Raw genomic sequence first — 16,893 nt, 5'->3', positions numbered from 1 at the left:
GAACTGATACATTGGGACATTTGCACCAGTTTGTAGAGTCCTGTGTCACATAATTCTTGCGCCAAGAATAATGTATGCAGGGTAGGTGTTCCCACGTTAAAAGTCACACACAACTGCCGCAGTGAAATTTACAACTTTGCCCTGCGTCACTCTACAACTTGCCTGCATCAAAATCTTTAGGCATTCTCAAGCCAGGCATAAGGAATGATGCAGGGCTTTTAACATGGGACTCGCCTCTGTGTTATGACACATCGGGGGAGTTGCATCCTCTTTATTACGCAACTCCAGCAATTTGTCATTTAGCACCATCCGTGAAAACCTGCGCCATGGAGCTCTGTATTGTAAGTACAGTGCACCCATGGTGTCATTCAGGCATTTGCTGCAGGTGCAAGAAATCTGATGTATTGATGCTGATGCGTCAGATTCTTGTAAATATACCCCTTTGTCACTGAGTGCAGTCCCTGACATAAGCCCGCACCTATTGTCATTTTGAGGCACTTATTTTAGCTATATTGTATTCACTGGCTATTTTTATTTACATAAATAGCTTTTGTATTATCTAATAGTGGAAAGAAAATTCTTTCAATGTTTGTTCCACCAGATTGCATTGGAGAAAGTCTAAAGTCCATGATGTCACAGTTAAATTATGAGTTATTCGATCTTTCTTAAAAGTAAGACATTTTTACCTTTTTATTTAGGCAGACCTCAATTAGGAAGAGATCCTAGCAATGGTGCTGGAAGAAGTATCAGAGCATGGGTGCTGCCATTAGTGTTACATTGTTTAAGTCACAGGGACTATGAAAAACTTAAGCATCACACAAACGAACAAATGTAGCCAATGAGCCACAGCCATTCAACAAGAGATTGTATGGTATGTAGCTGGTGGTGGATTATGAAGCACGCTGTCACAAATATATCACTAAAGAATAGTGTGGTAGAGCACTGTCACTCACAGACAGCTAATTTTCCATTGAAATGGCCACTAAATTTGCATAGACATGTAGTTTTACTGATAAGTCTAAAGAGCGCAGAAATGATGTGTGGAAATAGAGGTTGAGTGAATATTTATCATTTGTGCATCACCATGTAAAGTGTCCTGATTTGTTTTTATTTTATTAGAATGTTTGCTTCCTTCACACATCCGAATTACAAAAGAAAGTGCGCCATTTGTGATTTCCTAAACTCTGAGAATATTTTGATTTTTTTAACAGTTCAACTTTTATGTGTTAAAAAATTACATTGTAAAGACTTTACTTCCACACTCAACAAGATTGTCCCATGGTTCACATCACAGACCCTCTTAATTTACAGTCAGAGAAAAATAAGTAAATACCAATCTTAATAATAAAAAAGCAGCATTTTTTCAGGAGATGCAGACTGGCATCTGACCTCTGTGACAAAAAAAACCCACAATGTTGAAATGCATTTTTGTTGCTTATTCACCTTTGAACTCCTGCATGGTTTGTTTTGTGGCTGCTGGAGCATACCCAACACTCCATCCTCCAGTGCCAACAAAGCCCAGTTGGAGTGGGGTGGGTGGACCTAACTTTCCAGAACCTAGCACATATCTTGGAATATGTAAGTAGCATTAGCCCATAGCAAGAAAGTCCCTAGTAAGGGTATGCCACATTTATTTAAGGAAAGATTTTACAGGCACCCATTTTTGTACGGCAGACTTTAGGTTCCACTCAATGGAGCATTTCAACATAATAAAAATCTCTCAAGACTGGACCAATAGTGAAATATAATGTGCCCATCCACCCGTAAACATGTGCCTGGCTGCACCTTTCTCGATTACATGCATTCAAGAAAGTTGTGAGGCTGGTTGACAGGAGTACAAGTGATTCCAGCAATCCAGCTGTAAGCTAGCAAGGGTTTAAACCATTATTTGTTGATCACACCATATCAAGAATGTATTTGGCTGCTTATAAAATCACAGCCACAGTCTGAAGGCCCATCAATTCATAAGGAGGCTGCACATCCTTGTCCAATTAGAGTAAAAATAGAGCTCAGAATAAGAGAAGGGTTCTAAGTGAGCAGAAACTAAATTTTCCTACAGCCTGGGCCGTAAGGTTATGATCACATAAGCAACTGCAGAGCAGCTACTGAAATCTGTTTCTTAAATCAATACTAGGCATCTCTCGTCATTCATGTGACAACATCCAAAGTGAACAGATGAACTGTATTGTAGTTCTCTCTCCTGGGCAGATCGATCCCTAAATATCACTAGGTGTTGACAGCATTTTTTGACAAACAGACCCAGGCTCATAAAGGCAGCTGCAGCGTGGGCCGATGAAGAGGAGGAGGCCCCCGGTTAACTCTATTCAATACACACCTCTTAACCAAAGGGAATGGGACAGAGTAGACTCTACAGCGTATGTTCATTCAGAAGCAAGATAAAGAAAATGTTACAGCCACTGGAATTATGTGGTTCTGTGGCTCTGGCATTTTCTGCACAATTATTTACCAGGCATGCCAAATAATCAAACATCTGTTGCATCATTCGAAGGCTTTAATTACAAAAAATATTTCTAGGAAAAAGTCACTAAAACACGGTGCTGCTCAGTCACAGACCCCGCTGGAAAGGCTACCTGTTCTTTAATTTCCTGATTGCAGTATTGTGATGCTTAACCGGTACTAATGAGGTGAAACCCTGTCTCACACAGTATTAAAATGTGTAAAAAGTACCAAAATCGTGAAATACCATGCCAACAGAATGTGCCACATTGTGTTGCATTAATTTCCTTTTCTTGCCCCATAATTTAGTCATCAGTTACCACAATAATTCAAGTGGCCATTGATAATGTATTTTGTATGAGATAGCGGTGTTGTGTTAGCACTGCATTTTACTGCAGAACAAAAAGACTTCAGCACTGGACGGCTAGTACCATTTCAAAGAGGGTGCTGCATCCCGTATAAGAAGAAGTATTCAAATGTCAGCCATGGTATTCTTTCTGCATTCTCACCAAAAAGTTAACTGGCAGGTTCCGACGAAAAATGTATCAGGAATAATCTCTTCATCTATAGATGCATCTGTTTGGGTACCTGATACTGCCTACTACTTTGCTAAATGTCCTGCTTATCCCACCTTACTCTTAATGTTGCATCGTAGCCTCCCTATCAATCTTTAACTGTTACTGGTTTATTTTAAGAATTTCCAAAGTTCTATGTTTTCTTTCGTGACTTCCTATTATGGTTTTTACTGTTTTCCGAATATGTAAAACTCAGTAGTTACCAGTGTTCACAGGTTTTAGTGCCAACTGCTTCTAGTTTATTTTAAGAAATTCCATGTTTTAATGTTTTCTTTTGGAATTCCCTTGATCTTTTCAACTGTTTGCCTAATGTATGAAATTCAGTAGTTCATACATTTTAGTGCCAAACCGGAAGGTTTCATAATTTACATTTTCTTTTCCTTTCTTGTATAGCAACATCCCTTTCACTGTGAGTTATATGCAGCAAACCTACAATAAAAAGTGTAAAAATGTATATCCTTTATAAACATTTCACTTTCTGCTAGTCCCCAAAAACATTCACACCTGGCATCCTGTCACACTTCAAAAACTCAGCCTCATGATTGGCATCTACCATCCTGTCATCCCAAAAAGCACAGCCTCAAACCTGGTGCCCTGACTTCCGCCTACCCCCTAATTAAGTCACACAGCTAGTGTAGTTCTACACCTACTATGACAAATCACAGCCTTATACTTGGCACTCTGTCATATTCCCACATGTCTAACAAAGTCCATTTGGGGGCAGCAGAATGGATTAGCTATATAATGTTTGTTACTGTATGCAAAATACTGTGCATAACTGGTCACTATTACATAATCTCAGCTGCCCCTAAAGTGAGATGAATGAGAGGAAGAACAGAAATGCAGACAGACAAAAGAGGAAATAAATAGTCGAATTAATAGAACCACTATCAACACCACACTACTTTTTCTTCGTTAGAGGAGATACCTCCAGTCTATCCTATTAGGGTTTACTCACCCCAATTACCCGAAGGGTCACACTCAAAGCAGAACAGTACTTGCACAGGCCAGGCATCCAGTGGTCCCTGAGGGCAGATTTTCCAGCAGGATCTTGGGAAAGTCAACCTAAGCAAAGATACGTGCAGTGTTTCCTCTGAATCTCCACCTTAAGCCTTACAGGATATCCTGTCAAGGGCACATGTTTCCTGGCAACAATCTTCACTAGCAGTATTGCTAAAACTTGTTCTGTAGCATGTTTTATTTGGCCTTTTTTTCAAAATGTGACTCTGTTAAGAACCACTCCCAACCCTGCTGGCAGAAGGCACTCTTGCTCACACAGCTCATTTATTTGGTGTAAGTCGGGGAGGGTGTTTATGTCCCATTGCCTTTAAAATTCGCTCTCTACCACTGATTTCTGACATGATGGTCAGAGTTTGTCTTTCCTCATATAGCTTTCTGGCCGAATACTCTGCTTTTCACCTGTTCTTCTTGCCTCACAATAGCCTGTCACCATTTGTTACAGCATGTTAACCCTCTCCACATTCTAGGGTGGTTATGATTCCCCAAACGTACCTAGAAGCACTACTCTATTACCCAGCTAATCAGAGTGCACACTGCTTGGTCTCCTGACCTTGCCTCTACCATCAACGTCTACAGGGGCAGTGAGGAATGTAAATGCAGAATCATCTATCTTTCTATCTATCTATCTATGTCTGTCTGTCTGTCTATCTAACTAGCTGTCTGTGTCTCTTGTTTCATATACTTGATTTTTTTTATACTTTCTGCTGTTGTGTCTGTGTCTATTATTATTTTTAGCCTGTGCATCTATCTGTGTATCTGTTGGTGCAGAGTAATTTTGGCTCCACACCTGACATCACAATTTCAACTTATATGTACACGTAACATTTCATATAATGTGGGTTTTAAGGTTATTAATGTAAAGTGTTGCACTTGAATTCAGAAACGAAGTGCATTCACTGTAGAACTAGGAAATCATATATACTGTGTGTCTTAACATTATTAAAAGCAAAGGTAATCATTTGAAATAAATTAGAAACCATCCTTACACTCATATAGTGAATTTACCTTAGAAACAAGAAGAATCTCTGTAGACTTGTTACAGTAAGGTTTTAGAGTTCAAATGTAAAGATATAGTTTATTCTAACTGGAACATGAAGGTTTATTCGAGATCATGTAACTGACATTAGCATTTATTTTGAATTAAAATGTGCATATCTAACATGAAATTAAATGTGTTAGTGAATTACACTCAAAGTTGACTTAACTATGTATGAATTTCTCTAAACATAAGATACTGTTTTTCTATTTCTGCTTGCATGTCTTTTTCTTTCAAGGTGCATTCATATGAAATGTTAGTTTGGAAATATATGTACTATTGTGTTAGCAGTAGAGAGCCTTGGAAAAAGACCCTGATGGAAGACCTTGGAGAGACAGAATGTGAGCTGACAGTCACCAAATGGGAAACTGTTGCCAGAGATGTCCAGATGACTAAGGTCGATGCTCTCAGGACTTGTCTGGGATAATTCGTAGATGCTGAAGCTTACAACAAAAGACCGAAGAAGACATGGAGTTTCTGATGGGATGATGATGATGGGTGTTACCTGACAAAATTGTGTGGTATAAAGTAGTGTTCTCACAGATTGATTTTAGCCATTATCCCTTAGACATGGAGAAGTACAGACCTCTGACTTTTCCCCTTGTCTTTATGCTTTGCTTTTGTTTGGTTTGAGTAACACTTATTTCCTGATTTTAAGAAGTCTCTTGACTGAGCTTCTGAAATGCTGACACCTTCTCTATATGCATGGGAGTAATTTAATTTTTCATAGAATTTCCCTAACTTTTTTAGATTTCTCCCCAGATTTAGAAACCCATATTAATGTAGGTCCCGAGCTAGATTACTTCAGACATTACTTGTGCTTAGAAGAGAGAATCGAAGATTGATCTCTGAACACCAAATTGTATTACTAATTTTCTGTTTTGCTGTAACTGCACTTCTTGTATGTCTTATGCTGATGCGCCTAAACTTCTTAAGGAGATTTGGTTATCCTGTTGTGATTTTGTATCTTTACAGAATGATTATTAAATTGGTTTATATTAACCTGGCTGTCAACTTGTAATAAAATCCTTAACTTTATTCCTGATTCATGGTCCTGATTGAGTAACCTAATGTGTTACACTGTTAATTTGAAACTGTTGTGTTTAATACTAACTCTCTTCACTGTGAGGTCAACAAGGAAGGTTCATTGGAAAACCAACTTTTTGGAATGGTGAGAGCGCAAAGGGTCCAGGGCTCCATCACTATCTTATCACTATGTTAGCAGCAGCTAAACATTGGAACTCGCTCCTCTTGACATAAGGGGGGAGCAGAACGTCATGGTTTTTAGGTGGATGGTAAAAACCTGGCTATTTCCTAGATAAGGCTCTGTCTTCCTACCTTTGCCCGTTTTTTGACTCTCATTGCTTTCTTTTTAGTGCTTCGATGCTAAGGCCGGAATGCGCTTTACAAATACAAAATACAAATACAAATCTGTATATCTGCATACCCACCTCTCTATCTAGCTACCTGTCTGTCTTTCTGTTTGTCCCCCTCTATGTGGGATGCTTAAGTACTGGTGTGGTGGAGCAGAGGTCAAACAGTGCTTAACAAACATCAGTGCGCTATTATGTATGATACTCTTTATCAGTTGATTACAAATGCAACACTGCACATGCAGCAATGCTGTTGATCACTTGGAGGTGCCACTTACGTCATTTGGAATTGTAATTTCATGGGAACTTGTTGGAGTGCTGGAATCCAGTCCTGCAGGCGGAAAAGAAAGGGAGGGAGGGCAAATTATGAACAGGGTTTGGAAAGGGACAAGGGGAGAGGGAGGCGGAGACACAATAAACAACATTTAAAAAAAAGGCCAAACTATGTCAAGAACAAAGACAGCAGCAAAGAGAAGTACAGAACTTACAGCAAATGTGGGAGGGGCGATAAAGGGACATAGAAGTCTAAAGAGGGCTGACTTGACTTTGCTTTGTTCTGAGCTGCGCGTTCAGCCCTCTACCAGAACCGATACCAAATGTGACAAGTGATCCTCCAGTCCTCCGCAGAGAATGCACATAAGTCAGACTGCTCTGGCTTCAGACAATCTCCAGATGTGCTAGTCTTCATATGACCAAAATGGCGCTGGGGTATGACCCTTCTGTACGCTGGGAGTCTTATAATATGGGGAAGGAGAGAGAATGGAAATTTGAGGAAACCAAAAAAGGCAAATAGTAATGTGATAAAGAGAAATAAAGGTGGGAATGGCAGGAGGAGCAGGGCAGGAAAAATTGGGGAACTTTTTAAATTATACGTGGGATTAGTGGTGTTTAAGAAATCTTGGGGAAAGGAGGGTTTACTTGTAAGGGGCACAAAATACTGTAAGTTGCATACGTTTTGAAGAATATGGCAGGAGAGGAGGAAATAGGCACAGGAGAATCAGGCAATTAGTGTGCATTTACAGAGTAAAGTTACAGACATCCAACACTTGAGTAGGAAAGGTTACAGGATCAGAGATTAACACAATAAAAAAATGCAAAGAACAAGAAAAACATGAAGCAAGGAAAGGTCACTTGACAATCGACTCAATGTTTTATCACATACTCTGATCGCAGTGTGTGGACTGGTGCTCTGGCTGTGTAATCCGTGACTGCCACTATGTTTTCAAAACCGAAGTCCGGAATGATTTTACAGAACTAGTGAAATGAAATTATGCATGAGCCTGGTTGGCCCAGTTGTCGCCGGCCCAAAAGAGCTGAGAAATTAGCTTCATTTACTTTTGGGACTGAAATTTTGGTTTGAATGTGTCAAGGACTCATTGGAAAGTGCTGAAAATTACAGAGAGGATGCCAAGTCATTGCTCTTGTCTAGACGGCACCATACACGATCAATCTATTAGCTAAGGATCCACTATCACTGATTTTTCCTCTCCAATCGCTTTAGAGCAAGACTTATTTCATGAGCTGGCCCTTCCATTTGGAACCCTCTCTTGCCACGGATATTATCTGTCACTACCCATGCAAGTTTGTATCGTTCACTAGATCTCTTCCTTCCTCACATTTATTTTTAATTTTCTAACTCTGTTGTGGTTCTGTTTCTGTATTAATGTTCAACTTGTTTCATTTTGGCTTAAAATGTTTTGAGCCCCCGTTCAGAGGTAGATAAATAGCTAAAAATCAAACAAAATAAATCATGCTGCCATGTCTCTGGAGATTTAGATAAAACACATTTTGAGGCAGTAAAAATCTGAGATATTTACTGTTTGCACTAGAGTGTGTATTAGGGACCTAAAGGAAATAGCCCACTTGAAATTGCAAACCCTGCGATTTGCAAAATCACAGGATTTGTAACTGCAAAATAGATGTTTATGACGTAGATAAGCTTTGTTACAAGTCGAAAAATTCTTTCTGACTTGAAACCGAGCTTTTGCATCCCTTTCCAAAACGCCATAGGCATAGGAGGGAACATAAAACGGGAGTCCTCTGCTTCTTAGGAATTGCAGAAATGTAAGTCAATGATTTGGGACTGCAGTTGATCAGATGCTGACCATGGTCTGGAAACTGATTTGCAAAGACGAAGCTGCCAACATGCAACTGTAGCCGTTTTGTGTACTGTGTTGGTGGCAGCATCCAGGGGTCCCCAAGACCACTGCATGCTCCTTCCAATGTCTTCTGAAATGGCAAACACTTCTTTTTAAAAAGCAGCACATGTATCTTTAACGGACAAGGCCGTCTGATTGGGAATGCATATGAAGGGGCGTAGGTCAGATGTCTCTTGCCAGCCTCTATTCCTGCATACACAGCCAATGACTGGAGGCATCAAATTACAACTTGCCAACTGATTAGGTTGAGCATAGCAGCACGCAAGCGCTGCTTTTCTGACATGTTTGTATGTATCTAGGCTTTTAACCACGCCCACCTCTCGCCCATCACTCGTTCATGGGCTTGCCTTTCAAAAATCCTTTGTTTTCGTTGGTAACTGCTTTACGGTTTTGTTACCGCCTTGGCCATCGATCCTGTTACATGTATAATTGCACTTTTGCCGATAACTTTGACTGCGAGCAAACTTCTTTTTCTTTTTGTCTCTCTCCTTCGTGCTCACAGTGGCGCTTTGAATTGGCTTGCATATGTCAACTGTTGTACTTTTTTATTTCCAGTTTATGTGACAAGAAAAGTCCAGTTAGGAATTTACAACGCTAATAGCTTTAACTCGAGCAAACACGAGACCCAATGCATTGCAAATGGTTGTTTTTATTATGCAGCTCTTTATGCATCCCTCCCGAGAAAGGACAATTTGCAATGTGAGATATTGATACACAAGTTGAATTGCAAAGTGCACATCCATTCACAGACCAGTTGGTCTTCAAAGTACACTTCCAAGTTTATGTATGGGTCCCTATAGATCTGGCCCAATAGTTCATAGTCCTTGTTGTTCTGAATCCATTTACGCTTTTAATGTTATTTATACTTAGAGATGATTGAACCTACATTGATTTTCTAATGGATAAACTACTTAAATACAAACAGGACAGAATTACTGACAATTAGGAAATTACCCTGAAACATATGTTTATTAATAGCCTTTCAGAATACCTGGAACACTGCAAACACCTGCATTTATTAAGCTACATTTCAAGCTACATTCTGTTTGCATTCATGCCAGGGTCAATGCTTAATTGTCCCAAGGGAAGCGAACTCAATGCACCCTTGCTTGTGGCGTGACCTATAATTTGGATATCAAGAAATAATCATTCCTATTGAATAGCTCTGCCGATTATAAAATTACATTGGGCAGGTAAGCACAACTGAGCTGTTCATACCTTGAGCAAAGCAAATTTGGTCTATTCCTGGAAGGTAAACATGGACAAGGCTGGAATTCTGGCTGTACATTTCTAAACGTTAAATGTTATTCCTGAAAGGAGAAAGGCTAGTTCAAATGTACTCTGTGGGAAAGTTAATTACTGTCGCATATGGACAAGTTAGGATGTGCCTATCCCCATTCAAGGATCACCCAAGAAGAAAATATTGCAGCAAAATGGCCATGTTTGTTGAATAGCACCGTGGTATTGGTGTATCTGATCCAATTTAAATCACATAACTTGGTATGAACCCCTTGTGAACTTTGTCCACTCGCTAATTCAAAGATGGCAAAAGTATATCTTCTCCTACGTTGTATTCATTAAATATGCCCTCATTTATAAAACATTAGTGGAGAATACTATATCTGCAGAGTTTTCTGTAGCTCAAGGTCATGGAAGAACCAATGGAGTGTTCTGTTGTCATTGAAGTGACGCTTTTCCATTTTGCTATCAACATGTGCAAATGGCAATTTAACTGCATTGCACAAGTTTGTTTTAGCTTCAAGGCATCCAAAGAGTAAAATGTAGTTAGGGAATAGTATGCAACATATAGATAAGTTTCAGTACTGTCACCCATCTATGAGTTGTGGAAGGGAGCTGGGATACTGACGTTCGGTTCCACAAATAATATAATGGTCGAGTGGAAATGGAGAAAAGACTGCACATGCACAAGTTAAGTTTGTGCATGCAGAAGGTCCTACTGAATCTGTAACACAATTATATCTGTTTTACGTCTCCTCTTTGTTCATTGTCCCAAGCACGTACCCCATGATATAATGTCACTCTCTCTCCTGTTTCTCAAAATAAGTTTGTTTTTAAATGTCACCGCATTTAGGATTATTTTTGTTGTTGTTGTGGATGCATTTTTTTTTAAGTGACAAAAAATGTGAGGGTTTTGAATGCTGTATGTTATTGTATGGCGTATGTGATAAAATGTTATTACTGGCCACACAAAGCTTGTACCCGATGCTGATCAAATGCAGATGCTTTTACTGTAGGCCTAGTAATAATTTCACTGTGGTAGGGAGAACGTTCAATAACCATTCTCTGATATTGCCCAAAGATATGATGGCCCCAACCAACGGCAGTCCAAATAGGCATGTTCAAATTTTACAAGGGCAGCAAAATTCACTGGTCCTCACCACTAATCAGATGATCCTAAAAAATGCATATTTTTGGAGTAAGTATTCAAAATTAATTTCCATACTTCTCATTTATTACACCAGTGGATATGCTGCCCTGCATCTTAGATAGCCCACAAAATACTGAGTGAGAACCAAATGGTCCTTCCAAGCCCTAGCGACAGTGAGTCACAATTAAAACTTGTTCAGATTGTAAGCCTCTCCAGTCTTGCCCCGGCCCTATTCTTTGATATTCAGTAAGCTCATGAGCGACAGGAAATTGTAACAAGTGGTTAAGAAAACACTGGCAGTTGCACTGTGGCATAACATGTAATTTTTAGATGTCTAGAAGACATTTTGTGTATTTATGCCGATTTGGACTGAAACCTTTCAATAACTATGGTCGCCTTTTGAGGTATATTTTATAGTGCCAACCTTAGATGTTAAAATTTCCAATTTTTAAGCCTCTTCATTGGCACATTATGACTATGAGGATATCCTTGGGTACAAGCGAGGTGGTGGGTAATAATGTTTTCATGAGAACTAACAGAAACACAGCATGTCGATAAGATGCTGCAAACTGTCGTTTTAAGGTTAATATACTGCACATGGTACAAAACAAAGAAAAATGTGTGAATAAAACAATCAATAATGTAGACACAGACACAGAACAAAACAATGCATAACATGTGACAATGAAAAGGTAAATTGGCCATTGACCACATTTAGTAACAAATGAGGTAATGACCAAGGGAAACAAAGGTGTTAAGAAATAGGACATCCCCAGGGGGTCATGGGTACGTACCAGGGAAACCAGGGGTGGTCTGCCCAAGGGGAGTAAAGGGGGAATGCTGCATAGCCAACTGGTGAAGCTTGGTCAACTGCAGGGCAGGATGGGAAATTAGAACTAACCAATCAAATGGAATTATTTCAGAGTACAGCATATTACATATCCTAAAACTAACTATCCAATTAAAGAGAGCTTTAAATACTTGTTTCAAATTACATGAAAAGAATATTTTAATTGTTAACATAATGTCTTTGTTTCTACACATGATACTACTAATGAATCGATCTACATTTTTGTACATTTAATTTGAAACTCCCACCCTCTACCTGGTCAAATTCAAAATAAGCAAACAGAAAAACAGAATTTGTATCTGGGCTAATGTACTTTCCAGCAAGTATTACAAGCAACATGTAACAAAACTAGCTAAAATTCCAGAATACATTGTTTTGAATTTAAATCCCGTTATAGTTGTCCACAGAAAGTAAATGCCGCCCAGAACAAATCAAGGGAAAGGACAGAAGGAGAAAGAAAAGGAAATTGGTGAGAATAAAGAGCACGGAAAAGGGAGAGAGGAGGTAAAAGAGTGAGACAAATAGAAAGAGAGGAGAGAGAAAGAAGACATGGGTAAAGAGTGGGGAGTGGGAGACAGAGAAAAAGAGTGTAAGAGTGAGTTTGGGAGAGAATAATAGAGAATGTCAACGAGATGCCGAGGAGAGGGATAGGGAGCAAGTGAAGGCAGAGGAGTGAAGAGGTCAGAATCAGGGCGAGTTGAGAAAGGCAAACACAAATGTGCATGTGCTTGACTCACATCTGGATGAGGAATAGCGTATTGCCCCTGAATTGCAAATGCCTGGAAAATAAAACATAAATGAAGGTTATGGTTCTCTTTTGTGACAAAAAGCATAACTCATGTATTTAGTGCTGCAGCAGAAGACATTATATAAGTGCCCTTGTGTTGTAATTGCTACCATCATTGTAAGAGAATATGCGAGTGTATGTTAGTTGGTCCAGAACCTTAATAAGCCTCTGTATTATTTACCAAAGGTTTCTTCGGTCACTGATTCGGGGAAGAGAGATTCAAGTGTCTTTTTTCCTCTAATTTCATTCACCGTGAATCATTCTCAAATTGGATTCTGCTTCTCTAATTGATACTCGCTTCACAACTGCTTCAAGATTAAATCTCAATGTGGCAATGCTAGACAGTAAATTCCCATTCCGAGGTATTCTTGTTTTTATCCCCATCCTAAGTGTAAGTAGAGCAAGCCTTACTGAATTACAAGCATCTGACATTGTAAACTATTGGGGAGTCTCAGCTTAAAGACTGGGGCAGCACATATTAAGGAAAATGGGCTGATGGGAACAAATACCTTTCTGTAATTTGCTTAAATTGAAAAGCATATGTTGCGGTGATTGGAATGGTAAAATACCTCCTGAAATATGCACAAGTCAAGCAGGGAAGAAAACCCCAAATATAGTAGTTACTAGATTTAAAACAAAAACATATTCCAATGGGTTGACACTGTCTGGAGATGCCAGTAAGTGCATGTATCAGCCATTAGAATAAAAAAGGAGGTCTCAAATACATGTCACAGGAAGCCACGGAGTCACGCTTAAGTACTCCAAGCTCCATGTCTTGCTCGTGGGTGCCTAAATGAAAGTTGTTAGCTTAATCGTCTCAATGGAATTGTCATGGCTCCAAAAAAAGACTCCTACTTCAAAATTATTAAACCCAGAAACATAGGGCCTCATTTACAAGGAACAGGCGCATCGACTCCGATGCCCCAGTTTGCTTGCGTCGGCCTGCGCCCCCTAACAACATCATGGTAGTGTTGTGTTTATAATATAGCGCACTGTGCCGCTAGTTAGCACAACTGCATCAAAATGTTTGACGCAGTTGTGGTGCTTTGCTGGACTAGCTGAACATTTTTTAATGCTAGTCCAGCAAAGCTCGGGAAGGCCCAATGAAAAGAGCCTAGCGTAAGTTGATTGCCTGCCCTGGGCAAGCCTTAAAAAATGACACTAGAATGGAGCAGTGAAATCTTGTAAAATTCACTGCGCCATTTTTTGGGCCTTCCTGGAGGGAATGCCTGTCTTGCATACATTATACCTGGCACAGGTATTATGTGGTGCAAGGGTTTACAAACTGGCACAATGGTGTCTTTGCGCCAGTTTGTAAAAAAAATGATGCTACGGCAGTGCAAGGGTCTTGTAAATGAGCCCCTTAATATCTTGGAAGCAGCAGTGAAGCAAGAGCGTATATTGAATTTTCATAGTGAATTCAACTAGATCCCAGAAACACTTAGGCCCATATTTATACTTTTTTAGCGCCTCATTTGCGCCACTTTTTGATGCAAAAGCGGCACAAACTTACAAAATACAATTGTATTTTGTAACTGTGTGCCGCTTTTGCTTCAAAAAATGACGCAATTGCGGCACAAAAAAAGTATAAATATGGGCCTTAGAGAGGTGTAGCAGATAAATGTACAGGCCACAGTTAGGAAGACATTAAAACTCAAACCAATTCAGCCAGGCATAATGGATACTAATACATAAGTGGTGAACCTTTACTTGCATAATTCCTGCCTCCTACCCCCAACATGATTTTTCTAGCCTCAACGACAACTAATTTCCGAAACTCTACCTTTTTTTGGACCACACTGGTATTCTACAAAAATCTACTATTACTACCCGCAAAGAAAGTCCTTGTGGATCTATAAGACATAAAAAGCACATTTACCACCAGAAAGATGAGCATGTCTCCAATTTATGCTATTTTTTCCAAGAACAACGTAATCAATTTCCACCGTTTCACTAAAGGGCGCCTCACCAGGACAATCTCTGGCTAACCCCTAAAATGTTTTGGAATTTAGTCCTGCAGCTTTTCAGGAAATTATGTAAACAAGTGTGGCTTTGAACTAAAACTGAAGACATAAGATTATTGATCTCCTTTGACATGTTCACGCTTCCAAGTGTCTGCTCTCACAAATTTGCCATCTATAATTTAGTCAATTCTCCATCCTTTTGTTGTTCTAACAAACTGTAATCAAACTGGAAAATGGATTTCTGGGAATCCCATTTGAGTACACAGTCACCAACAACATGCATTCTAGTATGTTTGTGTGTTTGATGATGCCAGCAACTTCTTCTTTCTTGGGTTCACCTGCATAGAAATGTTTGAATATTGTTTGTGACTTCCATATATATATATATATATATATATATATATATATATATATATATATATATATATATATATATATATATATAATAATGTGAATACTTTTGTGTGAGGCTAAATTCCATAAGCCACAAAGGGCTTTGTCTTAGCACCCCAATGACTAGAAAATCTTCATAGCCAAACTGAAGATATATAATGACTGGCTTTTGTTGTATCTGCTTTTAAGTGTCAGAAGCAACTTGTTGAAACAGAGGGCAAGATAATATATTGGGAGCAAGTAAAAACGAGACTTTTCAAGCATTCCTTTCAATGTGTGAGGTGAATATGTACATCAGTCTACACTTTTTTGAAAGCAGCACTTAAAACTAAATGCCACAGTAAGACCCTACCACCAAGAGCAGTGAGTAAAAGGTGAACACTAACAGGTGTGTGCTGAGGCTGTGCAAGGACTGCATGATTCCCCGTCAGGATGGTGTCCGCTCGCATTTGTCCACCAGCAAAAATAATGGGTCCGGAGGCAGACTTCGGCCGGTAGGGGATTGTTGCACCTTTTGGTGGAGACTGAAGAAAAAAACATAAAAGAGTAAGACATGTCAAAGGAATATTCTTTGCATCACTCATCTTGTATATCTGTAGGCCCTTTAATGAAACCCCCTGGTGACTCTTCCATTCCTTTTAACTTTCCTTCATTTTTCTTCTTCCTTTTCTTTCCAGGCCAGGTTCATATAGAGCATCATCAACTCATGTCCTATATTGACTCAAAATCTCTCATCGCCTTACTTATTGGCTCTGATTCACTTACTCCAAAGAGAATACTTTCTTGTCTGTAACTAATTATTTAACATCCACCCACCATTTCAGGCAATTATGTCTTAATATTCCTCTGCTGCTTTTGACTGCTACTGCTTGGGATCTCTATGTATTGTGTTATCTGGAATAAAGAATTTCTACGAAAAATAACCTGTAGGTAAAGTAACTTAATGGAGGTGTTGCTCAAAACAGAAGACTCTCCCATTTACATTCGAAGCATTTCACTTGTGGAGTCATCCATGTGATGTAGAAGCACAGTTGAATTAGCAGTGGGTCTTTGGCAGAGTTGACCTACCTCTAGCATAACCACACAGATCTGCTTTACACACTGGATGATGGCATCAGGTGTGCCCGAGATTGTCACCGCACGTTCAGTTGAATTAGGCAACATATCCCCAGCAACTTGTACCTGTGCTCCTGTAGACTGTGAAAAAAGACAAAAAGACAGTGGTGGTGTTGTAAAGTTGACGTGACCCATTGTAAGCCTCTTTATATTGATTGGTTGTGTATATTTGCTAGAAATGTAAAGTGCACTAAAGTGCAACAACAAAAAGATGTTAACTGTCAGTGCTTTTGCCAATATTTTAGAAGAATATCCATACCTTAGTGAATTCACTACAATCTAGCCAGTTGCCTAACATCGATAGTGCTGTCCATATCCCGGCGAATGGCTGCCAAACTTGCGGGAGACAATTGATCTCCAAGTCATATTAATTGAGTCATATTTCCTGTTGATACCTCATCACACTTGGTCAGTACTGCACTCTTCACAGTGCTGTGACGTGGCAAGAGGTGGCCTGTAATACTCATAAAATAACTTAAAATAATAAACACTCCTACAGCAATCACATTACAACATTAAAGGAGCCAATTGGTGTAGAGAAGAATAATTGTCACCAAAGATGAAATTTTAGGTATGCAGGCTTTTTTAGTTTTTCACTGTTACTTGCAGGCAATGACGGAAGTGGATATGGGGAAGGCAAAAGAATGCGTCTAATTTTAGTGAGGTACATTGATTTTCGCAATGGTCCTGTATCATGAGATTAGACAGCCATTGAAGAGTGGTAGAAATCATTAATATCAAGATCAAGAAATGAGTTGTGTGTCCTTGTTGTAA

General features: G+C 39.3%; 1 protein-coding gene across 20 annotated transcripts in view; it reads right to left on the bottom strand.

Annotated features, from left to right (window-relative positions):
* LOC138280823 (poly(rC)-binding protein 3-like) overlaps window positions 1–16,893 on the bottom strand; it is a 2,739,176-nt gene that overhangs the window by 21,723 nt on the left and 2,700,560 nt on the right. For all 20 annotated transcript variants that reach the window (XM_069219527.1, XM_069219542.1, XM_069219532.1 and 17 more), the window contains 5 exons: window positions 16,072–16,200; window positions 15,390–15,527; window positions 12,597–12,638; window positions 11,804–11,879; window positions 6,740–6,792 (listed from right to left, as the gene is read on the bottom strand). In XM_069219527.1, coding sequence (XP_069075628.1) covers window positions 6,740–6,792; window positions 11,804–11,879; window positions 12,597–12,638; window positions 15,390–15,527; window positions 16,072–16,200 — 438 coding nt within the window. The remainder of the gene's footprint in view (window positions 1–6,739; window positions 6,793–11,803; window positions 11,880–12,596; window positions 12,639–15,389; window positions 15,528–16,071; window positions 16,201–16,893) is intronic.

Source organism: Pleurodeles waltl, chromosome 2_2 (genome assembly GCF_031143425.1).
Source record: "Pleurodeles waltl isolate 20211129_DDA chromosome 2_2, aPleWal1.hap1.20221129, whole genome shotgun sequence".
Taxonomy (NCBI): domain Eukaryota; kingdom Metazoa; phylum Chordata; class Amphibia; order Caudata; family Salamandridae; genus Pleurodeles; species Pleurodeles waltl.
This window is presented reverse-complemented; position numbering and strand designations above follow the sequence as displayed.